Genomic DNA, 27383 nt, shown 5'->3' with positions numbered 1-27383 from the left:
TTGGAAAGTTACCAGCAAAAAAGCCCCGGTGTAGCCAAGTGCAACTCCGCCAGGGTCTGTTTTGATTGCTAGTGTGGCTTTAGCGCGGCGCTGAACTGCAGTCACGCAGAGCCCCCTGCAGCGTTCCGGTTGTACTGCTGCGCGCAGAGCGCCCCGTGATCCAGCTCTGTGATCCGCCCCCCCAGAAGGGTCCGAGCCAGCCGGCAGCCGGCCAAGGTCCTAGCGCAGCCGTTTAATGGCTGCTCTCCGCCTCCTGGCCCAGAGGGGACGAGGCCGGACGATTCCACGCCGAACGCAAACAACCCCGAGTGTGAGCCCGAGAAGCCGCCCGGGCCGGAAAAGTCACCACCTGATAAAGGGACTCTGCGCCCGGCACCGCCCGCCACGCTCACGGCCCCGCCTCTCGCCTCACGGAACCCCTCCTACCGCCGTTGGTCCCTAGGGTTGGGAGCAGACTTTCCGCGCCCCAAACCACGCCCCCATCCCCTTCCTTCCTCCGCCGCAAGATCAGACCCCGCCCCTCCGGCTTTGCGCGGTCGCGTTTGGCTCTTCCACGGTTCCGTAGCCGCTCCGCCTGCCGTTTGTGTTTCCTCTCGGCTTCCGTACGTTGCAGTTCCTTGGTTGGTGGGTGCAGGATGGTGAGTGAGCGCTGAGCCCTGTTTCTCTTCCAGCGGTAACCTGGGTCCTGTCGATAAGAGACCAGGAACAGGCCTGTGCAAAGCGGCTGGGTCCCCGCAGCTGCCTGCGGGGCCTGGCTCCTCGCCTCGCCAGTCCGGGTTGTGCGCAGTCATCGCCCATCACCCGCCGAGGCCTCTTTGTCCGTCCGGGCTGTGAGGGAAGGAGGGGATGGCCAGGGCCAGGGCCAGGGCCAGGCCGGTGGGAAGAGGAGTGGCGGGAGGGGCAGGGCCCGGGGGCAGAGTGGGGATGGTGGCGGAGAGGGGAAGACGGGGGGTGGGCGGCGTATTTTCAGATTTTTGTCCCGGGTGATGAGGGCTAGAAACCTGTTGCGGCAGCTGAGGTGTGCAGTAACCTCCTGTCTAGCAGCTGGTGTTTTATCAAAGTCACCTAAAACCCGAAGAGCTGACAGCAGTGTCCTAAGCATACCATGTGCAATTAAAATACGTAGCTTTACAGTCTCGTCGCCTTAACTGATAAGCACAAGCTGACCTATTTTATAGCCTAGTTCACTCACAGTGTGAAGTTTTATGAAAAGCTGTGGACATAACAGTTTTCTTAGTGAACATCTTCATCTGACAGTGAAGGGCTAGATTATGTCATGGATTCTGAGACTTTCAGAGGCCTCCTTTGTGTTTTCCCATCCTGGGGTGGGTGATGGACTGGAGTTGTCAGTTGCAATAGGTGGCCTCAGCAGTACCTGGCTGCTGTGGACAGAGTGGGGGAGACCAAGGAAACTTCCAGTCCTGATAGGAGGTGGGTTCTGGATCACCCACTTTGGCAGTGGTGCTTACTTCCCCTCTTTCCCTCCCAAAATCCACCTTGTGCTTTCCTCAGTCTGACTCATTGTATTACAGTTGTTTTTAGTGCATCAGGAAACAGATCCCAAGCCATTTAGAAAACAAACTGTGGAAACCTGTGATTTGTCCTGAATTGTACCAAAAGTATATTGACAAAATCTTAAGCTTATTGATTTTAAACCTGATGAAAAGAATGTACTACCAATGTTAATTTAGTACAGATGGGTATGCTAGCTTTATGTGATTAGTTGCATTACAGTAGTCCTTCCAGGTATGTGAGGGTTGTGTTCCCATGCACCCTTGCATAACTCAAATTTTGCATAAGTTGTGGGGTGGCTTTCTTCCTTGGTGGAACACATGTTCTGCAGCCGGGGAAGTAGCAGGAGCACCCCAGGAGCTCCCTTTGAAAGGTAAGTCTGGGGGCTGGGGTGGGCTGCTGAGGAGGATAAGCCTGGCAGTGGTTTGGGGCCACGGGAAAGGGGCAAGTGTGTTGAGCCTGGGGTGGGTTAGGGCTTATGGGGAAGTGGGTGGGGGGTTGAGCCAGGGCCAGGCCGGGGTGGGGAAGGGTGAACCGGGGCTGCAGGGAGCAGCATTTTGAGTTGCATTTAACTCACGTTAATGTAAGTTAAGTTCAGCTTCACATCACGCATTTCAAGGTATTACTCTGTTGACAAGTCAGTTGTTTACAGGCCTTGGAAATAAGGAATTGCCATATTCCTGGCATATCTAGTTCACTGTGGCCAATACCTTGTGCTTCAAAGGAAGGAGGCATAACCATTGTACACCAAGCGTGTGAAATGCTGCATCAGTCCAAAACGTAGTTGTTGAAGTAATTTTCCTTGCTTTTTGGTCAATCCATAGTGCTCTACTCTTCAAATCCCTTAATTAACTCTCCCACTTAAGAAGCTTGATTTATTCTAAGGATTTACTAGCAGTTTGTTTAACCTTATTAAGATGCATCTAACTGCATATTCTTTTTGTAAGAGTCTGAGTCTGTCAAGAAGCTTAATATTCCAAATACAAATAGTTCACTTGCTTTCATTTATCATGTTTGTTTTCCTTTAGGGTCAAACCCAGAGTGGTGGTCATGGCCCTGGGGGTGGCAAGAAGGATGACAAGGTACATAAAGAAAAATTAATTGTCCTTTTTAAATAGGTTGAATTGCATAACTGCTTCCAATGTTTTCAGCAATGGGTTTTAAAATTTTTATTCTGTGTACTCAAAAAAGCCTAAAATTTGTCCTTTGCTTAAATTTCCTTGACCTCTCTTTCCCCAAACATCACCTTCATATGAATGCTGTAGAAGAACTCACATGGTTAACTGAAAAATGGCTTGCTCTGTAAGCTGTATGAGAGGCACTAACATTATGGCTGTGGCCACACTTGACCAAAACTTCGAAATGGCCAACTGAGAGGAATAAGGGGATTTCGAAATGCGTGGGGTCCTTTTGAAAGGACCCCCATGTAGCCGTGCTGAGCCACATGCATTCGAAAGTGGTGCTGTTGAAGCTTTGTGGCTGGCAACACGCTAATGAGGTGCTGAATATTCAATTCTGCACCTTATTAGTATTCTTCGATTTGGCCATTAGCATGGCCGTTCCAAAGTTTTTGGTAAGTGTAGACACAGCCTATATGGCAGTAATATCTTATTTACAGAAGTAGAATAAAAAATCTCAAAGGAATTGGCTTTTCAAAATCAATAGGCAGGTCTCTGATTTGAGAGTCCTGAGTCAGCACTTGTGTGTATGTTAGGCTAACAGGTGTAATGTGCATTTAAAAAAATCTAATTAATGCGAGGTTTTTTCTTTATGGTTAAGAAATAAAGTGAGTACACCTGAGCTAGTATTCTGTTTGTTTAGGCAAACTTACATTCAGATTTACAACATAGTTTAATATATTTTGGACTTAGATTAAACTGCAGAGTAAACAAACTACAAAACCTGACTGTTCCTTTATAATATAAAAAGTTTGAGATAAGTCTCTGCAGTGCAGTGCTGCTGCAACGAAGCAAAGTGTTCTGTTCTGTACGTAGGAGGTTTCCACTAGTAAACTATGATGTCTGATGTAAATGCTTTGCCATGGTGCAACTTACTGCCATCACACCAGTGCAGAGGCCAGTGGTGTCATTCTCTAGTGCAGTTCAGGCTTGAGAGTCAACCTCTTTGCTCTCTTAAGCCTCACTTACATGGGTCTAGATTTACAATTCAGACTTCAGCCTCATAAGATATCAGATTCCTAGTTCTCCAAAAACTGGCAAAGTTCTTCATCAGAAAGAGGCAACTCAAGATCTGATGTATCTAATATATAAAGTAAGCAGGAGAAAAAAGGGTTGTCTTAAAGCTTCTCTCTTTACATCTCCCACTTTATATATCATGTATCATAAAGGAGCATGAAAGGGCTCAGCCCCCTTCCCTCCTCCTCTGTTTTTGAAAGTGAACTACAATACAATGCAAACAGTTCTTTTTTCAGTGTGTCTCTGTGGTGGATTTCTGTGGCTTGTTCTTGTGATAGCTAATCTGATTATTTGGATGTGTGTGTGTGCTTGTCTTTTTTGCTTAAAAGGATAAGAAGAAGAAGTATGAACCTCCAGTTCCAACGAGAGTGGGGAAAAAGAAGAAGAAGACAAAGGGACCAGATGCAGCCAGCAAGCTCCCACTGGGTAAATATGTTTGTTTCTCGTACACAATCACACGGCTCTTGTAATATTGTGGTATCTAGGGTTTCGATCCTGCAACAAGCTCCATCAGGTGTATAGTGCATATCTTACTGCAGGATTAACCTTAAATTTCAAATGACTGAATTTGTAACCCAAAGGTAAAAAGCTTATTATTTGGTTAAGGTTATTAGAGATTATCTCAGTAAGTCTTAAGAATTTTTCTGAAGACTGCTGCACTTAATGGAGAATTTCTGAAATGAGGGCAAAAGTAGGGAAGGCCCTGCGAATAATATAAAAAGATAATTATTAAATTATGCAGGGTTGTGGTGAAGGTTCCTGGTCACAGTCCTTAATTAATTTTTTTTGCAAAGAGATTTGCTTTGTGTTATTTGATTATGTTTCCAGCTGTTTTAATTCTCCTCATGTCTCCATATGAAACTTGCAGTATGAAACTAAATGAAATCAGGGATGACAATGAGGTGGTGCTGGAGGGACAGTGCTAGTTGAGCTACTGCTGAAAAAAAAGGCTTTTTTTCTTTCTGAAGCTCTTTTTGGATTTGGTAGATTGTCAAGGTGGGAGAACTCTTGTTTTGGTATTTATTTACTTTGTAAAGTTTTAGCTATCAGTAGGATGTATGAATTTGCTTTTATCTTGGGCCTTTTCTGTACTAAGTTTTCAACCAATGGTGCAGCATGCTTTGGAGCAAACAGATTCACCCTGCTTCCACAGAATTCGATGTATTTGGAATAAGTTGCACTCGTACAAATAGTGCATACTTCTGTAATGTGTGTGTATTGTGGCTTGCACAGATATATCTATCACAGTGGATAAAACACCAGTTCCTCCTTAACTGAGCCTTTTGCTGTGAGATTGTAGTTGGCATTTTTGTTTTCTTTGAAGTTCTCCATCAGGGTGAAGCTCTAGGTACCTGGAAGGAGCATTCAGAGTCCAGACTGAATGAATGCCATGGATGTGCCTAATATATTGGGCAGGACAAGGGACAAAGGAAGCCATAGTTCTTGGTTCTGTTGTAAACTGGTGAAACTGCATTCAGTAATGATATTCCATCTGACTTTCACTGAAAGGGAGGGGAGAAGGAAAAACATTCAGCTCTCTAGAACCCGTTCTTTTGGGTTTGGTGCAATTAAGATATATTGCAGCTTGATCTATTGAACTTGCTCTGTTTCAGGGCTGTACTTTGTGACTGGCTGATGGCCAGTTGCTCTGTTAACTTTATATGACATTTTTAAAGCCACCATTAATTTATTTCTAAAACTGTGGTTTTTGTTATGGTGTGACTTGGTGATTCTTTTGCAATTTTTTTTCCCCTGAACATAAGAACATAAGAATGGCCATACTGGGTCAGATCAAAGGTCCATCCAGCCCAGTATCCCATCTGCCGACAGTGGCCAATGCCAGGTGCCCCAGAGAAGGAGAACAGAAGACAATGATCAAGTGATTTATCTCCTGCCATCCATCTCCTGCCCTTGTACTGAAGGCTAGGGAACCATACTTTACCCCTGGCTAATAGCCATTTATGGACCTAACCTGCAAAAATTTATCGAGCTCTTTTTCAAACCCTAATAGAGTCCTGGCCTTCACAGCCTCCTCCAGCAAGGAGTTCCACAGGTTGACTGTGCTCTGTGTGAAGAAAAATTTCCTTTTATTAGTTTTGAACCTACTACCCATCAATTTCATTTGGTGTCCCCTAGTTCTTGTATTATGGGAAAAGGTAAATAATTTTTCTATATTCACTTTCTCCACACCATTCATGATTTTATATACATCTATCATATCACCCCTCAATCGCCTCTTTTCCAGACTGAAAAGTCCCAGTCTCTCTAGCCTTTCCCCATATGGGACCCGTTCCAAACCCCAAATCATCTTAGTCGCCCTTTTCTGAACCTTTTCTAATGCCAATATATCTTTTTTGAGATGAGGAGACCACATCTGCACACAGTACTCAAGATGTGGGCGTACCATAGTTTTATATAGGAGAAGTATGATATCTTTTGTCTTATTATCTATCCCTTTTTTAATAATTCCTAACATCCTATTTGCTTTACTAACTGCCGCTGCACACTGCGTGGATGTCTTCAGAGAACTATCCACTATAACTCCAAGATCCCTTTCCTGATCTGTCGTAGCTAAATTTGACCCCATCATGTTGTACGTGCTGCTTTTGCTTTTCTGTTCAATATGCAGCAGCAGTCAAAAAAGCTAATAATGTTTAGCGCCATTAAGAGTGGGATAGAAAGGCAGAAAAGATAATTGGGATACTATATAAATCCATGTTAGGCTCACGCCTTGAATACCACGTACAATTCTGGTCGCCCCATCTTAAAAAACAATGGAAAAGTTAGAAGGAAGGGCAAGAAAAATTAAGCGTATGAAACAGCTTCCATATGTGGAGTGAATAAAAAGATTGGGTCATTTCAGCCTGAAAAAGAGACAACTTAAGGCAGGTGTGCTAATGGTCTCAAGTGGTGAGTGACATTGGGGAAAAAATGAATGAGGAATCGTGACTAAGACTCCTTCATATAAAACAAGAGCCAGGTATCGTCCCATGTAATTCACAGGCAGGAAGCGTAACACAAACAAAGGCAACAAAAGAAAGTACTCTTCACACAACACACACAACCTATGGACCTCATTGCAAGGGAGGTTGTGAAGGTTAAAACTGTAACAGGATTCAAAAAAAGAAATAGGTTCATAGAGGCTATTAGCCAAGATGAACAGGGCTACAATCTCCTGCTCTGAGAGTCCTGAGCCTCTGAATGCTAGAACACAGGAGTAGACGACAGGGGATGATCACTCAATGATTGCCTGTTCTGTTCATTCTCTCTGAGGTACCTGGCACTGGCCACTGTCAGAAGATAGGATGCTGGACTAGAAGCACCCTTGGTCTGACCCAATACGGCTGTTCGTATGCTCCATTTTCTTAAAGTGGAATAAAGTGTTACCTTACTACAGTGTCTGAATGCTGGAACCCTCCTTGAGAAATTATATCTATATTCTTGGTCCCTAGAGCCTTTTTGTGGAAAAGGTATTAGTATGCCTGTGGCTGCCAGAGCATGTGTTTAGTCTGCAGCGCATATCTCTATTAGATGAATCAGGGAGTACACTGAGGTGGTGTTGGAGGGACCATGCTAGTTGAGCTTCCACTGAAAAAGCAGGCTTTTTTTTTTTTCCCTGAAGCCCTTTCTGGATTTTGGATTGTTAGATTTTGGAACTATTGACTCACCCATTGATCTGCCATTGAAAACCCGTGTACCAATTAGATAGATTTATAGAAAAGTACTTACTCCATCACTGGAGAGACTGTGATGGTGGCAGATAATGACATTTGAAAGAAAAGCTAGTTAGAAGCTTTCGTTTCAATAACTAGTAATTGGCAAAGTTTTGCTGGTAGATTTCTAGTTTTATATGTCTTTGTTTAATGATTCAGACTTGACTGTTAATAACAATTAGGACAACAATTCCTAGCAGCGAATTATTGAATAGCATATACCATAGTTAAATGGAAATCAGATATATAGTGATTCTACTTCTTTCATTACAGTGACACCTCACACACAGTGCAGACTCAAATTGTTGAAATTAGAACGAATTAAAGATTACCTGCTTATGGAGGAAGAATTTATCAGAAATCAGGAACAGATGAAACCTTTGGAAGAAAAGCAAGAGGTAAGTCTCTTGAGGAAATTATTAGACTTTTTTATTAAAGCTGAGATGCTACTAACTTAGATCTTTAGCAGTAACATGGTAAAAAATATAAATTAGTTGATGCACAAGACCTGGATATAAACACTGAAATTTATAAGACTGACTAAATATTTATGTTTATTTTAACGGCGTTTAATGGCCATGTCTACACTAGCCAAAAACTTCAAAATGGCCATGCAAATGGCCATTTTGAAGTTTACTAATTAAGTGCTGAAATACATATTCAGTGCCTCATTAGCATGCGGGCAGCTGCGGCACTTCAAAATTGACGTGGCTCACCACCACAGGGCTCCTTTTCAAAAGGACCTTGGCTACTTCAAAGTCCCCTTATTCCTATCTGCTTTTTTGGCTAGTGTAGACGTAGCCAATAAAACATAGAAGGTACAGTCTCCCTACTGAGCTGCTCCTACTTGAAGAACAGAGGATGGAGGAGTTTATTTTCAGAAATATTAGGGGTTGGACTAGTAGACTGAGGTTGGGCACAGTTTATTACAGGTGAGGCATGTGTTTTTTGTTAAGTGGAACTCCCTAAGATGGTTGGCAAGCAGAGAAGGGAAGGAATGTGCTAGAAACATATACATTTATATAGGGTAAGTGACAGAAGCATAAATCAAATTGAGATAAACAAGAGGTTTAGCTTCTTGGCTGCCCCAAAAAGAAGCTCTTATCCTTCCCTTCTATGGGAGCTATATTTCCAGGGACCATGAGACCTATACGTCATCATGTGAAGCAGAACTTTTTTTTTTTTCTTTTCAAATAGCTGTCAAAAAATGGGTAATGAATTTCCATTTTTTCCTCACGTGGGCAGTTGTTCTTGCTTCAATGTGTGTGTTAAAATCAGTACAATACAGAAGCAATTTTTTTCTCTTTCTGTTTATTTCTTTCTTATTGCTTTTTTTGTTCCTTGTAGGAAGAGAGATCAAAGGTGGATGATCTGAGAGGAACCCCAATGTCCGTAGGTACCCTGGAGGAGATTATTGATGATAATCACGCTATAGTGTCTACATCCGTGGGATCCGAGCACTATGTCAGTATTCTGTCTTTTGTGGACAAGGATCTCCTAGAACCAGGCTGTTCTGTTCTGCTCAATCATAAGGTAAGTTGTCTCGCAATATGATGATAGAGTAGTGTGCAAGTTCCAGTACCCCTTTGTATTGGAATCTGTTAAAAGCATACCAAAATGTAAATTTTGAGGGTGGGTGCTTTTGTGTTCCTTGTCATTTGTGTGAACATACATCATTTAATGTTAGATTCCTGTATAGTTTTGTGTTTTATCTTTATGATCATTCTTAAGTAATGTAGCATGTAGTTTATATACTACTTATTGGACAAACTGAACAGTTCCTATGCCAAAGGATAAATGGATGCAAAGGAGACATCAGAAATCACAGTATACAAAAACCTGTAGAAGAGCACTTTACTCTTGCAGGACATACTATAATGGACCTTAGGGTAACAGTTTTATTATAAAGCAATTTTAATGCTAGACTACACATTGGAATTCATTTGCAAGCTTGATACATTTGATATTCAGCCAGGATCTCAATTATCTCATGTACTACAAGGACAATTTCCACACTGGTATGATCGCCATCCCACTTAATTTACTCTTGCTAGAGATCCCCTTAATCATAGGTGACGCCTCTCTTCCACATACCCTTCCTTTTCTGTTTTTTTTTTCTTTCTCCCCTGCCTTCCTCCCCGCTTTCTTTATATTTCCCTGATTGCTTATTTCTGCTCCATGAATCTGAAGAAGTAGGTATTGCCCACGAAAGCTCACTCTCTAATAAGTTGTTAGTCTTTAAGGTGCTAAAGGACTGCTTATTCCTCTATATCTATCTATCTATCTATCTATATAACTTTTTTTTTGCACTAGGTTCATGCAGTAATAGGAGTCCTGATGGATGACACAGATCCCTTAGTTACAGTGATGAAAGTGGAGAAAGCACCTCAGGAAACTTATGCTGATATTGGTGGCCTTGACAACCAGATTCAAGAAATTAAGGTATCCATATGTACCAATGTATGTAATTAAAAAGCATACCTTTAAGCATCTGTTCCCAGGAGTTAACTATATGATGGTCCAAAACTTGTATTTGAACTGTCACACTTGTGAAACACAAGCCACCATTGAGCTTTCTGGGATTTTGTACATTTAAAATTCTCACCCTTAGCAATTTTTTACAATTAATTCAAAGATTTTCAAAAGTAACTATTGGTTTTGGGTATCCTATTTTGCTTTACTTTAAAGAGTTGGTTTTCAGAAAGCATTGAGTCCCTACTTTCTGCAATAGATGTTTGTGTTTTGGGTGCCCAACTTGAGTCACTCTTTCTTGTGATTTTTGAAAATGTTGACCTTAATATTAGGTAAAAAGATATTGCGGAAACCAGATTTCTTTTGTTCAATAATCTTCGGATTACAGAGGTATCCTCCAGTGCTCTGCATAAGGAGTGAGGAACCAAGAATTCTTGAGTTCTAACTTAAGCTCTGCTGCAGACTTCTTATGGGACTTTTTGCGGGGCATTCATTCAGCATTAGTGTGTTCATTTCTAAAATGGAGACAGTAATACTCAATTACTTCATGCAACTGTGCAAATTAAAGCATTTTACAAATACTAGTTAATACTTGTTTTCATGATGTAGGAGTCTGTGGAGCTTCCTCTCACCCATCCTGAATATTATGAAGAGATGGGTATAAAGCCGCCCAAAGGAGTAATTCTGTATGGCCCACCTGGGACAGGTATCCTACATAAGTGTAACTTTAAGTATGCTCAGTTATTTCTGTTTACAGTATTAGATGCAGATCCACAAAGGTGCATAGGTACCTAAGTGTCAGTTTTGGCTCCACTGTAATTGACAAAACTCCTGCTACTGGATGAGTGTAGGGGCCTGAATTTTCAGGGCACAAGTTACCCCTGGGCATGCATGGTGCTGCATCCCTGTAGGTGTTCCAAAGCCTACATTAGTTCTAGATCTAGAGTGAGTCACAAACTGGGGGAAGGTAAGTGTCTGTCCACCTAAATCACATGTAGCCAGCCCATTCTGGTGAGCGGGTTCCTCGGCTTCCCCCTGGATCAGACCCTGTTCTGAGTCTTCCTGGAGGAGGAGGAGCCCACCTTAAAACTTTAGTCCAGTGGTTAGAATCCTCACCTGTGTTGTCAAAGACTCAGGTTAAGTTCCCCTGCCTACTGTAGAAAGGATGTGAACAGGGTCTCCCATCTCGAGAGTGCTCTATTCACCAAGCAAAGGGGTATTCTGATGTGGGGGTTTCTACAGTTGGAGCTATTCTACTGTGGATAAATGACAGGGCCCTGTATCTCCCATCCATTTGGTGGATGCCTTAACAACGGGACTTAGTCATGCTCCCTCTGTCACTGGCCCACTGTCTGTTCTGCTGTTGATAAATATGTAGTCATTGGGCCAGAGAGAGACTGACTTCGTTGTAGTGGTTATGACACTCACCTGTGATGAGGGAGGCTTGCAATTGGTTCTAAGGCACCAACCCTGCCCCTTTCATTGTATAGGAAGTCTGCGTGCCTAGTTCAGTCATTGTGGATCACACTGTTTTTGTGACCTTTTTTCTGGGCATGTAAAAGTTCAACACTGTGGCGCTCAATGTTGCAATGTCTTAGTCTTTTTAAGTTGTAATTTTATTCTTGATACATCAGCCCTGTTCTGTAAGATTTCATGAGTGTTTTAAAGTTAAAAATTGTTATTGCAAACTCTCACTGCAGCATCTCTTTATGATTTATAATAGGTAAAACATTACTAGCCAAAGCAGTGGCAAATCAGACCTCAGCAACCTTTCTGAGAGTTGTTGGCTCTGAGCTTATACAGAAGTACCTCGGTGATGGTCCAAAACTTGTGCGTGAACTGTTCCGTGTAGCTGAGGAGCATGCACCATCGATCGTCTTTATTGATGAAATAGATGCCATTGGTACAAAGAGGTAGTATATTGCATTCAAGCTTCCATGCTGAATATAATAATTTTGCCAACCACAATGAGCAAGTTATCTGAAATGTTTCCCTTTGTTTGAGTTGATGTTGAATTTGTCCTTTCATCATTGTCATTATGATAAGTTAAATTATTGTAATATGAAAAACACTTATGTTTTTGACAAGTGAAATTTGAAGTAGTTACTCTATACAATTTCTCAGATTTTTTTGGTAAAAGATATGCTAAAAGTTGTTGTCTGGGGCAGTGCCTAACTATAGCTATAGTCCATGATGAATTACTTTAGCCAAAAAGAGCTGGCTTGTGTAATAAATCAGTTCATTGTGCCTCCAGCATTAGCAGAGTTATGACATGTGAGTAACATATTTTTCTGTTGTCACCATTTATATAAATCTGCTTGAGGATATATTCTGGTATGCAGATATATATGGATATAGCTAATTTTAAACTTATTTGTCAGGTGTGTCTTGGTAAAAATCCATGCACACTAACTTTCCACAACTTTTGTAGCATTTTTAATTAAGAACCTAAGAATGGCCATACTGGGTCAGACTAAAAAGTCTGTCTGGCCCAATATCCTGTCTTCTGACAGTGGCCAATGCCAGATGCCCCAGAGAGAGTGAGCAGAACAGGTAATTATCAAAATGACACATCTCCTGTCATTCCTTTCCAACCTCTGACAAACAGAGGCTAGGGATACCATTCCTATCCATCCTGGCTAATAGTCATTGATGGACCTAACCTCCATGAATTTATGTAGTTCTGTGGGTTTTTTTTTTTTTTTTTTTTTGACCCTGTTTAAAATCTTTGTCTTCACAACATCCTCTGGCAAGGAGTCCCACAGGCCTACTATTCCCTGTATGGAAAAAAAACTTCCTTTTGTTAGTTTTAAATCTGCTACCCATTAGTTTCATTTGGTGACCCCCTAGTTCTGACGTTAAGGGAACAAATAACTTCTCATTATTCACTTTTTCCATACCAGTCATGATTTTTTGACCTCTCTCATATCCCCCTTTGTCTTTTTTCCCCCCTAAGCTGAAAATTCCAAGTCTTTCTTCAGGTGGTACCTGTTCCAAACCTGTAAATGTTTTTGTTGCCATAAGAGATTCTTTATCTTATTCTCTATTCCTTTTTTAATGATTCCTAGCATTGTGCTTGTGGTGTGGATTTTTTTTTTTTTTGGACTGCTGCTGCACATTGAATGGATATTTTCAGAGAGCTATCCACAATGACTCCAAAATCTCTTGAGTTGTTAGAGCTAACTAAGTCTCCATTTTGTATGTATAGTTGGGATTATTTTTTCTAATGTGCACTACTTTTCAGTTATCAACATTAAATTTCATTTGCAATTTTGTTGCCCAACTGCAGTACTGTTTACCACAGAAGTCAATAAAATTGATCCATGTGAGTGAGCCATTATATCACACTGAAATAATGTCAGCTTGTATCTGGGTTGCACTGTTTTAAAGATGCAGCAAGACTTAATTGGGACTGACTCATTTCACATCTTAATGTGTCCTTAAAGCAGCCCATTATCACCCTAAAAATCCAAGTGTTGGAAATAGCAGAATATATTTGCACACCTTGGAGTGTGTGGAGGTGCCATTTTCATACTTCTATTTTAAAAAAAAAATCCAGCTATTGCAGTAAAATATGCTGCAGGTCTGACTTACTGCTTTTTCAGTCATGTCTATTTAAACCATAAGGGGAAGAGGTGTTATATACCAGGCAAGTGACTGATTGTTTGAAAATGTCATATTAGTTCTTATTTAAAAAATGGAGTGGGGGGCCTGTTAGGTGAGGATTAGATAAGCATAGACTCTGGTTCACCCCCAAGTTATTGGACTAGTGTAAATGCAGGATCGTGTGAAATTCTGTGGACTTTTCTATGCAAAGATACGACTAGATAAAAGAATTTTATTTGCCCATCTTTCAGTAGTTACTTCTAACTGTAGAAGGTATAACATTTTCAGTCAGAAATATGACTTTCAAGTAAGGTGCCTCTTTTTAAGGCTTTTTTCTGTCTTCTGCTTACCTTATTGGACTCAGGTGGTATATAAACTGAGCTATTGTGAAAACTTTTGTATTTGAAGGCATAGTTGCACTCCTGTATAACCTGGGTGTGTTAAGCGCTGAAGAAAAAACCTGTTTAGAATCACTGGCAGTGGGTCAAGGCATTTTTCTGGTGTGCTGATCATTGTACTATTAAAGAAAAGTATCTTTAGTACAGGGTGTAATTTGGTTTGATTATATTTCTTGCACTCTCTCAAAGATATGACTCAAATTCTGGTGGTGAAAGAGAGATCCAGCGTACAATGCTGGAGTTGCTGAACCAATTAGATGGGTTTGACTCACGTGGGGATGTGAAAGTTATCATGGCCACAAACAGAATAGAAACACTGGATCCAGCCTTAATCAGGCCTGGTAAGACTTTTTATTATGTGTTTTAAAGTTGCATTTACTCTAAAAAGCTGCTTGCACTTGGTACTGAACTTCATTTTTGTCTTTCCATGTAGAATGTTGTTTGAGACACTATAGTCTTTTTATGGCTTAGAAGGAATATTGATTTAGCCATACAAAATGTTCAGTCCTCTTGAAGAGGATGTAACCCATGAGTCATGATGTATGTGCATTGAGAAGGATAGTTTTCAGTTACAGAAGAAATTGTATTTGTTAATCCTGAGGAATAACATGAAAATTATTTTAAATGTACCATGCTGTATAGGTATTTATGTTCACCTTTACCATAGTATGAGTATCTCATCATTTTTGTTAATATATTTATCCTTAAACAATCTATATGTGTTAGGGAAGCAATATCAGCCCTTGTCAGAAATGGGAGTTGAGGATGAATGACTAGGTTCACAAAAAAGACTTTGGTGCTTAACCACCACTGCAGGGACCTAAATCCTCAAATCAGGTTACACTGGGATTAATTAAAAACCTGCTTAACTGCCCCAGAATTCTGTAGCACCTAAGTTTTCATAGTCAAAGTTCGCTACATGGCTGTGTTTCTGCCTGTACTCCTGTGCAATGCTGCAGCCTTCCACTAGACCAAGGATCTGCAATTGAAATAGTGAGGAGCCATTTTTTTCAAATTCAGTTACAAAATCAATGCTTCAAGAGCCACAATGCATGTGAATACGAGACAGTCCTTAATAAATAACGTCAAACCAAGCTTTTTGTCACCCCTATTTTAAGAACAGAGCGTGCACACAATGCTTTTGTACAGGTTAGAAAGCTGCTACCCCTCATCTCCAGGCTTTACCCACCTCAGCTCCCAAATCCACCCCCTATCCTCATGTTTTACACCTCTCCCCGTGCCTCGTGCAAACCCACCCCCAGGCTTAACCCCTCTTAGCCCCAACACCTCCCTCTCCCTCACCTGAAGGCTGAACTAGCCTCAGTGCGGACTGTTCTGTCGAGGCCTCTGCCTGTTTCTTGGCATGGCTGTGCAGCTCTAGCAGGGGCAGGCTTGGCTGCCCTTCCACCAGCTCTCTTGCCAGCTTAGACTTCCACCTGCACGGGGTGGCTCCCTGACCTGTCAGCTTTCTCTTCCAGGCTCCCTGCCACAGCTGACTGCTCAGCAACTCCAGCTGCCGTGAAAAACGAAATTCAGTTGGCTCAACGGTGGGCATCTGAATTTGTTTTGTTTTGTTGCAGCAGCAGCAGCAGCCTCTGGAGCTGCAAGAGGAGTCAGTAGTGGCAGCTCTTGGAGCTGCCAGGTGGCTCCTTAAAGAGCTGCATGTGGCCCAGAACAGCAGGTTGCCAACCCCTGCACTAGACATTAGGATGTAAACATTCCATAGCAATGTATGGGTGGAAGATAGATGTTCCTTGGCCTAATTTGTGGGACCTGATCTGGTGAGCAGCTTAGAGCTCGCATTTCATGCCAGGCTCCTGTAGGTGAGATCCCCCAAAATACTTGGGGGCATACTTCTGACCTTTTTAGTTCAGGGAATAGAGTATTTATGGGATACGCCCCCAAGTTCAGTCCACTCCTCCCACTTAAGTGTGAAGAGGTTCTATCAGGTATCTTTCCAAGTGAGCACCCTAACCCCTCAGTAATGGAATAGTCTCTGCCACTCCCTCAGTCGGGCACCTGTTGAGGTGGTTCTGCCAGGGGTAAATAATGAGTCACTGGCCTGAAACGCAAACAGACATAAGAATGACACTACAGCAGGAGTGGGGAACTTTTTTCAGATTGGGGGCCCTGACCCACAGAAAAATCAGGTGGGGGAGGAGAGTGGAGACAAGTGAGAAGTTAAAAATCCACCTCATGGACATGGCCTCCAACTGATAAGCAGGATGAGAGTCACCTCACTCATGCAACTCAGGCAGCAGGGTTCCCCTCGCATTCCAGCCCTGTGACGCAGGATGCGGTAGCGTACTAAGGCTTCCACCCAGGGCTGGACTAACTCTTCTGGGAGCTAGTAGATTTTTGTGGGGCTGCCTAGGCTTTGGTGTGAGGCCAAAATTTAGGGGTTCAGTGTAGGAGGGGGCTGCTGTGGAGTTGGGGTGCAGAGGCAGGTCTGGGCAGAATTAGGGCTGTGAGAGGGAGCAAGGAATTGGGGCAAGTATGGGGGCAGGGTGGGGGGCTGCAGATGGTTCTATGCTGCCCTGTGCTGTCAGACACTGTCCCTTGCTGGTCTGTTGGATGTGATTCCCAGCCAATGGGAGTGGAGCCTGCCAGCCAGTGCGGCAGACGGAGATTCCCTGCACTGCTGTTTGGAGTATGATGCAAGACAGTCCCTGTTTGAGTGGAATTTATTCAGAAGGGATGGAGAAGATTGAGCTGGATACTGTTTCCCTTTGCCCATGGTTCAGGCATCCTTTAGGTTTCTTGCCTTGAAACATTTAAAAATCTGCTATAAAAGCTGAGTGGTCATAAAAGATGAGACTAGCCCAGATATTCTATTGCAAAGTAGTCAAAACAGCCAGCAAGAGATTCTAATTATTTGGAAAACAGGAAGGAAGCCACCCCACGTAGGCCTACTGTGCGGTTCTTACACCTTTCTCCTGAAGCTGCTTTGCGACAAGGTAATGGACTAGGTCAGCAGTGTCCAATATGTTCCGAATAGGGCAGCACAGGGTGGCAAAGTGTGGCTCAGGAGAGCCACATGTGGGGGGCACTCCTGGCTGTTCTGTGCATGCGCCCCGCCACATGGCAGGACAAGCATGTGGCTCCTCCAGCTCCAGCTGCATTCCAGCAGGGGCTCATGTGGCACGGCTTCCCTCAGTAACTGTGTGCATGCACGGCAGGGAGGTGGCAGCCGTGGCTTGTGGTGATCCCCTGAGATTCCTTTTGGATCCACCTGCACCTGATGGACTGACCTCTGATTCAGTTTTCAATTCTTATGTTCCTGTATTTAAATGAGTGGGTCAATGCCAGTTCTCTCTTCCTACGTCAATTAAGCATTCTGAGGCGGTAGCTCTCCATTTCATTTTGCTTCAGACCTATGTAAACACTAGCATTTTCACAGCTTGTTCTTATTGTCATGAGCATGGAGCCTCATCTACCCTCTGACCTCAGTTTTTCTCCCAGAATTTGGAGGTGAAATATTGGAGGTGTAGGGGAAATGATGACAGCTCATGCTGTACTTGTTCAGAGGACAGAGCACTTCAAACTCTACTGCTGTCAGTCCAGAATCACTTACGTTTTTTTTCATGCAGGGCGTATTGACAGAAAAATTGAGTTCCCACTACCAGATGAAAAGACCAAGAAGCGCATCTTTCAGATTCACACAAGCAGGATGACTTTGGCAGAGGATGTAACTTTAGATGAGCTCATTATGGCCAAAGATGATCTGTCAGGTGCAGATATTAAGGTAAGGTGCATCTCAGGCTAATTAAGTTTTTAAACATCAGTTATGATCAAGGTGTCGTATATTAAGTGAATTAATACCTTGTGCTCTTCTTCAGATAAGCAACGTCTTCTCTGACAGATAGTCCTTCAGAGCTTTTACTGTTTTCTCTCTATTATTAGATGGTGATACTCAGATGTCAGTGGCTCAGGAGTCAAATTAGCAATCAACATGTCACATTACTGTGACTCTTGGATATTCAGTTTTATTTACTTTATATATTCTCACAGCAAAATTACTGGCCAAGTATTGATTTTTGTCAACTAAATTGGTTAACATAGTACAAGCATCTTAATTATTAAAACGAATGTTCTAATAATTGCTACAAAGAGCTGTGGGAAACATTAAAGAGCCACTTGCAGCTGCTGAGCTGCAGCGAATCTACCTACATGAAAAGGACCATCAGAATCAGTCTCTTCAGTTGTTTTGTTAACAAAGCTGCTGCATTTGGGTATGAACAGCTCTAATTTAACACTGTTTCAAAGCCCTACAGATGCATTATTGTGCAAAATAAAATCATCATCAGTCTTTCGGCAGAACTAAATTTGGGCTAGATCCACAGAAGGATTTGCTCCCTTAAATCCCCAAGTCATAATTCACAGAATCCCAATAGGTGCCTTCAGCTTCATTCTGTGTGCCTAATGCCCATTGTGATGTACTGGACAGGGGAAAATAGGCATCTTCACTTAACTTGCCTGTGGGCCTGTCCCAATTGGCATGCTCAGAACTTGCCTGCTGGATTGAGTTGCCTTAGGCAAGCTAACGTAACAGCTAGCTGGAGGACTGTTCCTCAAACGTTAAGCCCAAAGGCTGTTCTGATGTATGGCTTCCTCAGTCTTTTCTGTGGAAGCTGTTTCAGCATGAATAAATGAGTTATTAGACCAGTCCCCATGATTCACTAATGACTTTTTAGATAATTTAGCCATGGTGGAACAACTTCAGCAGGAGGGATTGAGAACCCTGCATCAGACTCCTCACAGCTCAGTGGTTAAGGCACGCTTCAGAGAGGTGGTGGGTCTCTTGTATCACTGGTGAATACTCCGAGCTGAAAGCTTTCAGGGAGCTCCTCCTTGTGCAGAATCATTGCAGGCACTGAACTACCTGAGGGTAGGGGTGCTTAGCATGCAGCTGATGGGAGAAACTAAGGCAAGGGATAACTCAGGTTGGATAGATGCTGGCTTTTGTGAATTTCCATCCTTTCAATAGGGAGCTTACATGTCTAACTCCAGCTTGTCAACCCTAGTGCTGCTTTTTTTTAATTGTCTAAAACAGGCATGATCATGCAAACATCCTCTGTGAATGTAATCCAGTTTTCTTACCCAACCTGGAGGAGCTATTGTCTTGGAATTAATTCGTAGTCCTTAGCTACAGTGCTATTCATCCAAAGACTTTAAAGCAGTTCAGCTAAAGGCACTGAAGCTGGTATTGTATTGGTATTGTACACAAGTTGCAGATGAAAAAAATTTTGCATGGGGATAGTGTAACTTGCCTGGAGTCCTACAGCAGGTAACTGGGAGCAATGAGATTAAGATAATGGTGTCCAAAACCAATTGAACTGATTTGCTATTTTCCCCGGTGTGATGGGGTTCAGGGGTCCCCCTGCACTGCACCCCGTCCGCTGGCAGGAGTGACACTCACTCAGCAGGTACAACAGCAGGTTTATTAGGCAACAGATGTCCAGTTTGTCACAGAAGCAACAGCATAGCAGCCAGAGACAGTCCTTCCAACCTGTCCTGGGGAGAAGACCCCGAGGGGTGCCCCTCTGGGGTGTAGCTTTCCCCTCCTCAGGCTGGCTGCCTTCCAGCTCTCCCTTTTCCTAGCCTCTAACTGCCACCCCCGATTCAAAACCCAGCTCAGCTCCTCCCTGCTCTTTGTTCAGGCAGAGGTGTTATCTGCCAGTTGTAGCCCCAGGGTCATCCTTAGCCACTGGGAGCTGCTGCTTGCCTCGGACATCCAGCCTGACTCACACATGCACCCCCCCCACTCCATCACATCTCTCCCCCCTTCCAGACCGCACTGAGCGGGGTCACTTAGCCAGTGACCTGGGGAAGTTCGGGGCCCTCCCTGCGTGACAGGGCATCGGCTATGGTGTTGTTGTTCCCCTTGACGTGGACCACCTCCATGTCGTAGTCCTGCAGGAGCAGACTCCACCGCAGGAGCTTGGCGTTGGCCCCTTTCATGTGATGCAGCCAGGTCAGGGGTGAGTGATCGGTGTACACGGTGAAACGCCGTCCAAACAGGTATGGCTGCAGCTTCCCCAGCGCCCACACCATGGCCAGACATTCCTTCTCTATGGCCGCGTAGCTCTGCTCCCGGGGCAGCAGCTTCTTACTCAGGTACACAATGGGGTGTTTCTCCCCTTTGTCAGTCACCTGCATTAGCACCGCCCCCAGCCCCACGTCCGAGGCATCGGTGAACACCAGGAAGGGTTTGTTGAAGTCTGGATTTGCCAGCACTGGGGCCCTGACCAGAGCCTCCTTCAGCGCGCAGAGGGCCTCTTGGCACTGCTCGGTCCAAACCACCTTGTCAGGCTTTCCCTTTTTACACAGCTCCGTGAGGGGGGCTGCGATGGAGCTAAAGTGGGGCACAAACCTCCGGTAGTACCCCGCCATCCCAATGAAGGCCTGTACCTGCTTCTTAGTCTGGGGTGTTGGCCAATCTCTGACAGCCTCCACTTTAGCTGGCTCTGGCTTTAAGCAGCCGCTGCCCACCTTGTGGCCCAGGTAGGTCACCTCAGCCATTCCCACCTTGCACTTCCCTGCCTTGATAGTCAGCCCGGCCTTCTGGAGTCGGTCCAGCACCTGCTTGACCTGGGACACATGGTCCTCCCACGTCTGGCTGAAGATGCAGATGTCGTCCATGTAAGCCAGGGCAAAGCTCTCCATCCCTTTCAGTAGCTGGTCCACCAGACGCTGGAAGGTAGCGGGTGCCCCCTTGAGGCCGAAGGGCAGGACCAAGAACTCGTAGAGCCCCACAGGAGTGATGAAAGCCGACTTCAGCCGGGCATCTTGGTCTAATGGCACTTGCCAGTACCCCTTGGTGAGGTCTATGGTGGTGAGGTAACGGGCTCCCCCCAGCTTGTCTAAAAGGTCATCAGGCCTGGGCATGGGGTAGGCGTCCGAGACAGTGATGGCGTTAAGCTTGCGATAGTCCACACAAAACCGAACAGACCCATCTTTTTTAGGGACTAACACCACGGGAGAGGCCCAGGGGCTGGACGAGGGTTGGATCACCCCCAGAGCCAGCATGTCTTCAACCTCCCGCTCTATGTCCTGAGCCGTCCTCCCTGTGGCTCTGAATGGCACACACTTGATAGGGGCGTGGGTGCCTGTCTCTATTCGGTGGGCAGCCAGGTCAGTGCGTCCGGGTCTGTCCGAGAAGAGCTGTTGATGCGAATGCAGCACCTCCTTGATCTCCGTCTGCTGGGCAGGGGTCAGCTGGTCTGAGAGGGGAATAGACTCCAGCAAGGAGCCGGCTCCAGTCCTTGTGAGTAAATCCACCAAGGGATCATCCCCCTGCCCCTCCCAGTGTCTGCACACGGCCAGCACCAAGTTCTGCCTGTCCCAGTAAGGTTTCATCATGTTCACATGATAGACCCGGTGGCTGTGGGCCCGGTTCGACAGTTCCACCACATAATTCACGTCATTTAGCTGTTTGACGACCTTGAAGGGCCCATCCCAGGCCGCTTGCAGCTTGTTCCGCCGCACAGGTATAAGGACCATCACTTGATCCCCGGTGGCATAGGCTCGGGCCCTGGCGTTACGGTCATACCAGACCTTTTGCTTCCTTTGGGCCATGGAGAGGTTCTCCCTGGCCAGGCCCATGAGCTCGGTGAGTTTTTCCCGGAAGGTCAGTACATACTGTACCACTGACTCCCCTTCAGGGGAGGCCGTCCCCTCCCACTCTTCTCTGAGCAAGTCCAAGGGTCCCCGTACCCTCCTTCCATACAGCAGCTCAAACGGGGAGAACCCCGTGGATTCCTGGGGCACCTCCCTGTATGCAAACAGCAGGTGGGGTAAGTACTTGTCCCAGTCATGGGGGTATTGATTCATGAAGGTTCTCAGCATCTGCTTCAGAGTCCCATTGAACCTCTCCACCAGCCCATTGGTCTGCGGGTGGTAGGCTGTGGCCCAGGTGTGCCGGACCCCACACTTGTCCCACAAGCTTTGCAGTAGGGCCGACATGAAGTTGGACCCCTGATCTGTGAGGACCTCCTTGGGGAACCCCACTCTGCTGAAAATGGACAGCAGTGCATCTGCCACGGTGTCAGCGTCGATAGAGGTCAAGGCCACTGCTTCTGGGTATCGCGTGGCAAAATCTACCACTACCAAAATATATTTCTTCCCCGAACGCGTTGCCTTGCTGAAGGGGCCCACTATGTCTATAGCCACTTTCTGGAAAGGCTCCTCTATGATGGGCAGTGGCCTCAAGGCAGCTTTCCCCTTGTCCCGGCTCTTCCCCATCCTCTGGCAGGGATCGCAGGACAGGCAATACAGACGGACAGCTGCAAAGATCCCTGGCCAGAAAAAGTTCTGTAACAACCTTCTCCTGGTGCGGTGGATCCCCTGGTGTCCTGCGAGCGGGACATCATGAGCTAGGTACAGCAGCCTGCGCCGGTACTTTTGGGGAACCACCAGTTGCCTCTGGACCTTCCATGGCTCCGCTTTGCGTCTGGGAGCCCATTCCCGGTACAGGAATCCCTTTTCCCACCGGAATCTCTCCCTGCAGCCCTCCCCCAGCTGCGGAGCTGGGCTGAGACTGGCCAGTTCCCTCAGCTTCTGCAAGGAGGGGTCTCTCTGCTGCTCTGCCTGGAATTCTTCCGCTCGGGCAGGAGCGGAGGCTACTTCCCCATCCCTGCCTGGCTCCAGCATCCCTGGCCTGTGAGATCTGGTTTTTGGGGGCCCCCTTTCTCTCAGGGTTGGCCCCTGTGGCTTTGGCTGGGCCTGTACCCCTGAATCTGGGGAGCGCACCCCTCGTTTTCTTTGGCTACGGGTCAGGACCAGGGCACGAGGGCGTTCACCTTGCCAGTTCTCCAGGTCAGCCCCCATCAGTACATCTGCCGGCAAATGGCTGTGCACGCCCACTTCCTTGGGGCCTTCCTTCTTCCCCCATTTCAGGTGCACCCTCGCCATGGGCACCTTGAAAGGGGTCCCATCAATTCCTGTTATCGTCAGGTGGGAATCGGGTATCATGCAGCCCGGTGCCACCACCCCGGGTCGGGCCAGCGTCACGTCAGCGCCTGTGTCCCAGAACCCCGTGACCTTTTTCCCGTCTACCTCGAGGTGTTTGAGACACTTGCTCCACAGAGGTAGCGCTGCCCCCACTCTGTAAACTGGCCTCTGAGCATTTGGTCCCCCTGAGGAGCTGGTCTGTGGGGCGGATTCGGCCCAATCCGAGTGCCCATTGTCAGCACCACCCGCCTTGGCAGCCAGCCCCTCTGACTTCTGGGACCCCACCCAGTTGACTCCATGACCCCCCGGCCTGCTCAACCTGTCTGGGAGCCTGGGGCACTGGGCTGCTCTATGCCCCTTTCGCCCACAGCGGTAACAGCCTGGGTCTGGTTGTGTCCCTCGGGCCGGCTGCTCTGTCCAGGCTCTGTTTGGCTCTCTGGGGGGTGGGTGGCTGGCCCCTCTTTCCTGGGCTTGCCCAAGAGGTGGTCCCCTCTGTCGTACAGTTAGGGACCGGTCTCTCTGAGATTCTCGGTTTCTCCAGGACTCCCTCTCCCTCCGGGACTCCCTCTCTCTCCGAGACTCCCTCTCCTTGTGGGGCTCACTTTCAAACCTGGCCCGGCTGTTTGTGAAGTCATCTGCCAGTTTCCCTGCATCATGTGAGTCCCCCGGCTTCCGGTCCACGAGCCACACCCTCAGGTCAGGTGCGCACATCTCGTAGAATCGCTCCACAACCGCCAGCTCGATCAGGTCCTCTACGGACTGGACTCCCATTCCGAATGCCCACTTCTGGTAGTATTGCTTCAGGCGGGCGGTTGTATCTACGTGGGTTTCCTCTGGCCTCTTCTGCGCCTCCTGGAACTTCTTCTTGTACATCTCCGGAGTCAGCCCGAACTTATGCAGCAGGGCCTGTTTGAACCGTTCATAGTCCCCAGGCTGCAGCCCCACCAGCTGGCTGAGCACCGCTGCACCCTTCCGGCCCAGCAAGGGGGTGAGGTGCCGGAGCCACTCATCTGGGGGAACCTCATGCAACTCACAGGCTCGCTCGAAGGCGGTAAGGAACTCGTCCATGTCCCCTGTGTCCTGACACTGGGCCAGCACACGCGTCTCCAAGTGACTGGCCACCCCGAGCCGTCTGGCCCTCTCCCCGCTTACCGCAGCTGGGGCCTCTTGGCGTCTCGCCTCTGCCATGGTTCGCTCATGCTCCCGCTCTCGCTCTCTCTCCTCCCGCTGTCTGTCTTGTAGCTGGCACTCGTGCTCACGCTCTCTTTCTCGTTCCTGGCGCTCGTGCTCACGCTCTCTTTCCCGTTCCTGGAGCTCACGCTCACGCTCTCTTTCCCATTCCTGGCGCTCACGCTCTCTTTCTCGTTCCTGTCGCTCATGCTCATGCTCTCTTTCCCGTTCCTGGTGCTCCAGTTCCTTTAATTTCACCTCGAGTTCCAGCCGTCTCAGCTCTGCGGCGGGGGACTCTGCCCGCGATGGACCACCGCTAGCTGAGCGCGACCTGGTGGGCACCGCGTCTGTTGGACGGCGTCGAGCCCCTGCTCCTGTCGAAGAATCCGAAATGCTTCCCGAGGCTGACCGGCCACTTTCTGCCGGGACAGGCTCTGCCCCCCCGGATCGGTCATTCTCTTCCAGCTGTGCAATCAGCTGGGCCTTGGTCGCCTTCCCCACGGTCAGGCCCCTCTCTCTGCACAGCCCTGCTAGCTCTGCCTTCAGGAGTCGGGTATAATCCATCTCCCCGCTATTTCCCGGGGTATCCACTCACCAGCAGCAGCTGCAGGAATGGCTCTGTTCCCCCTCTGGCTCTTGTGAGACTCCTTCCTTCTCTGGTGCTCAGTCAGCCACTGCTGGGAGCTCATCCGTGGGTGCAGTGCATCCCACTTCTGACACCAGTGTGATGGGGTTCAGGGGTCCCCCTGCACTGCACCCCGTCCGCTGGCAGGAGTGACACTCACTCAGCAGGTACAACAGCAGGTTTATTAGGCAACAGATGTCCAGTTTGTCACAGAAGCAACAGCATAGCAGCCAGAGACAGTCCTTCCAACCTGTCCTGGGGAGAAGACCCCGAGGGGTGCCCCTCTGGGGTGTAGCTTTCCCCTCCTCAGGCTGGCTGCCTTCCAGCTCTCCCTTTTCCTAGCCTCTAACTGCCACCCCCGATTCAAAACCCAGCTCAGCTCCTCCCTGCTCTTTGTTCAGGCAGAGGTGTTATCTGCCAGTTGTAGCCCCAGGGTCATCCTTAGCCACTGGGAGCTGCTGCTTGCCTCGGACATCCAGCCTGACTCACACATGCACCCCCCCCACTCCATCACACCCCGCACCTATGGTGGCTTGCCAAGGCTGAACCCCAAACCCCACCAATCTGAAGAGCCATGCTGTGCTGCCTGAGCGGCCCAGCCCAGCGAGCTGTGCTGCCCAGACCCAAGCCGTCCTGTGGCCTGCAAGCCACAGGAGGAGCCACCTCTGCTGCTGCCACACTTATCCCACCAAGTGGTGGATGTGTGCATAGAGGGGCTCAGGCAGCTCTAAGGTGAACCTGTGGCAGACAGTGTATTGGACACCATAGGATTAGCAGTTCTGTCTCCTCACTGGGTCACTTCTTCTCGAGATCCATTCTGCTTAGTTAAGTGATCACACAGTGGTAGCCTTAATTTACTAGTTTGTAGATCAGAGGTACAATTATGGATTGTGCTAAATATAGCTGTTTCTTTGGACAAGTGTGTAATGGTAAAGGTTGGTTTCCTGTTGGCATGCAAGCATTGCTTGGCTCAAACACCACTAGACTGTGTAATTAGCTTGATAACTTAATATTTAAAGTAATTAGTGTTCCCAGTGTTCCTTTTGCACTGGCATCTAGCATATTATATTTGAAAACTGTCACTAATGCATGTGCGATTTGACTTAGTTGTATATAGCTAGCAATTAATACCAACTTCTCTCTTTGGCAGGCAATTTGCACAGAAGCTGGTTTGATGGCTCTGCGGGAACGCAGAATGAAAGTAACTAATGAAGACTTCAAAAAATCAAAAGAGAATGTTCTCTATAAGAAACAAGAGGGCACCCCAGAGGGGCTTTATCTGTAGATAACCTATGTCCACACGGGCACTTTTTTCACTTTCAAAATAGCTGAAATGTCAAGAGATGTCACGGGCCTCAACAGTACATCGAAGAGTTTTAACACAATCAGCTCATCATGCTCAGAGGCTAAATCTATAAAATACTTATTTCCCACTAAATCAGGTGTTGCAGATTTTTTATAGATGTGTTGACAAAGACATTCAATTAACTTTTCCTATCGGTAGTGGTGGCTTGAATGTTTTTCATCTACCTACTAGCTTCTATGGAAGATTTCAGAAAACACCTACAACTATTGTTCAGTCATCATACACCCCCCTCCTGCCCTTCCCATTTAACAAGTTGGTATCTCTCAGGTTTGGCCTCTGAGGACAAACAAAACCTGCTTAGGCTACTCAATTTTATTGCTACTTTGTTTTAGTCACACTCTGGCAGGTGCTGCAGCTTGGACTTGGTTTTGTTCTGCTCATTCTCTGAGTGAAATGCACTGGTTTAAAATAGTGATTATCTGGACACTGCCACACTATAAACACTTAAAATGTATCTGTTTTCCCAAAAGTACTGAGAGCTTTCTAATATATATTCCAAGAAAGTGAAGGAACAGAGCTTAGGACTCTCTCGTGCCCTATTTAGCAGAGCAAAGCAATACCACCTGCCACCTTGAGCTGAATAGCATGTTGATCAGAACTGTAGTAAAAATGTGTGTACTTAGCTGTCCAATTAAGGCTATGTCACAACAATAGAAGGTACAATAACTTCAGTAATTTTAAAGATCATATTTGACAGGGAAAGCAACAAACTTGCAAATTACTTTATCATTGAAAACAGCTGGGACTAACAATCATGGCAGCAAAGCAGGAGAAATGGTTTTCATATTAAAACAAGGTGGTTCACTGTCAAAAACATCAGAACATGAATTTTTTGTCTGACACACGGTTGAACCATGCCATCAAGCCAAAGGTGATGCTGCTTCTTCCATCTGCAAAGAGCAAAAAAATTTTTTTCCTGCTCCTGCCAATGGGTGCAAGCCTAAGCCTACAGTATCAATATTTTGTGCTAACTCTTCTTTTAAGTGACTGAATTCACTACAGCTTCAAAGTTAAGACGCAGTTCCTTTAACAAAAATGGTCATAATGAAAATACAAATTGCTGAAAACAGTAATTAAAAGTCCTTGCCATATGTGATCTCTACATCAGAAATATGTAAAAATCCTAGGAGTTTTTGGAGATGAGCAGCAAAAATGAAGAGGTTGGATTACAGGCATTCAAGGAAAGCTAAAAAAATTAAATACATACAGTTTGACTCAGTACCAGGCGAAGCAATGATGTTTTTGGTCAATATTAACAATCTGTCAGTTACCACAGAATGTGGAGTAATATCCCAAGGGAAGAGGTGGAAGCCACAGCACTTGGCACATTTAAAATTAGTCTGTCTAGAACACTGGAAGTGGACTGCAGGAAAC

The 27383-nt window shown here is 46.1% G+C and overlaps 1 protein-coding gene across 1 annotated transcript; it reads left to right on the top strand.

The window, feature by feature from the left end:
• The first annotated feature begins 542 nt into the window (after nucleotides 1-542).
• Nucleotides 543-26081, top strand: PSMC1 (proteasome 26S subunit, ATPase 1). The gene is made up of 11 exons (XM_074996641.1): nucleotides 543-638; nucleotides 2541-2594; nucleotides 4037-4133; nucleotides 7694-7818; nucleotides 8768-8953; nucleotides 9734-9862; nucleotides 10502-10598; nucleotides 11616-11805; nucleotides 14086-14237; nucleotides 17487-17641; nucleotides 25794-26081. The coding sequence occupies exons 1-11, from the start codon at nucleotides 636-638 to the stop codon at nucleotides 25926-25928; spliced, it is 1323 nt and encodes a 440-aa protein (XP_074852742.1). The 5' UTR covers nucleotides 543-635; the 3' UTR covers nucleotides 25929-26081.
• Nucleotides 26082-27383: the final 1302 nt, after the last annotated feature.

Source organism: Carettochelys insculpta, chromosome 6 (assembly GCF_033958435.1).
Source record: "Carettochelys insculpta isolate YL-2023 chromosome 6, ASM3395843v1, whole genome shotgun sequence".
In the NCBI taxonomy this organism is placed as follows: domain Eukaryota; kingdom Metazoa; phylum Chordata; order Testudines; family Carettochelyidae; genus Carettochelys; species Carettochelys insculpta.
The sequence above is the reverse complement of the archived record's forward strand: the minus strand, read 5'-3'. Positions and strand labels throughout refer to the sequence as shown.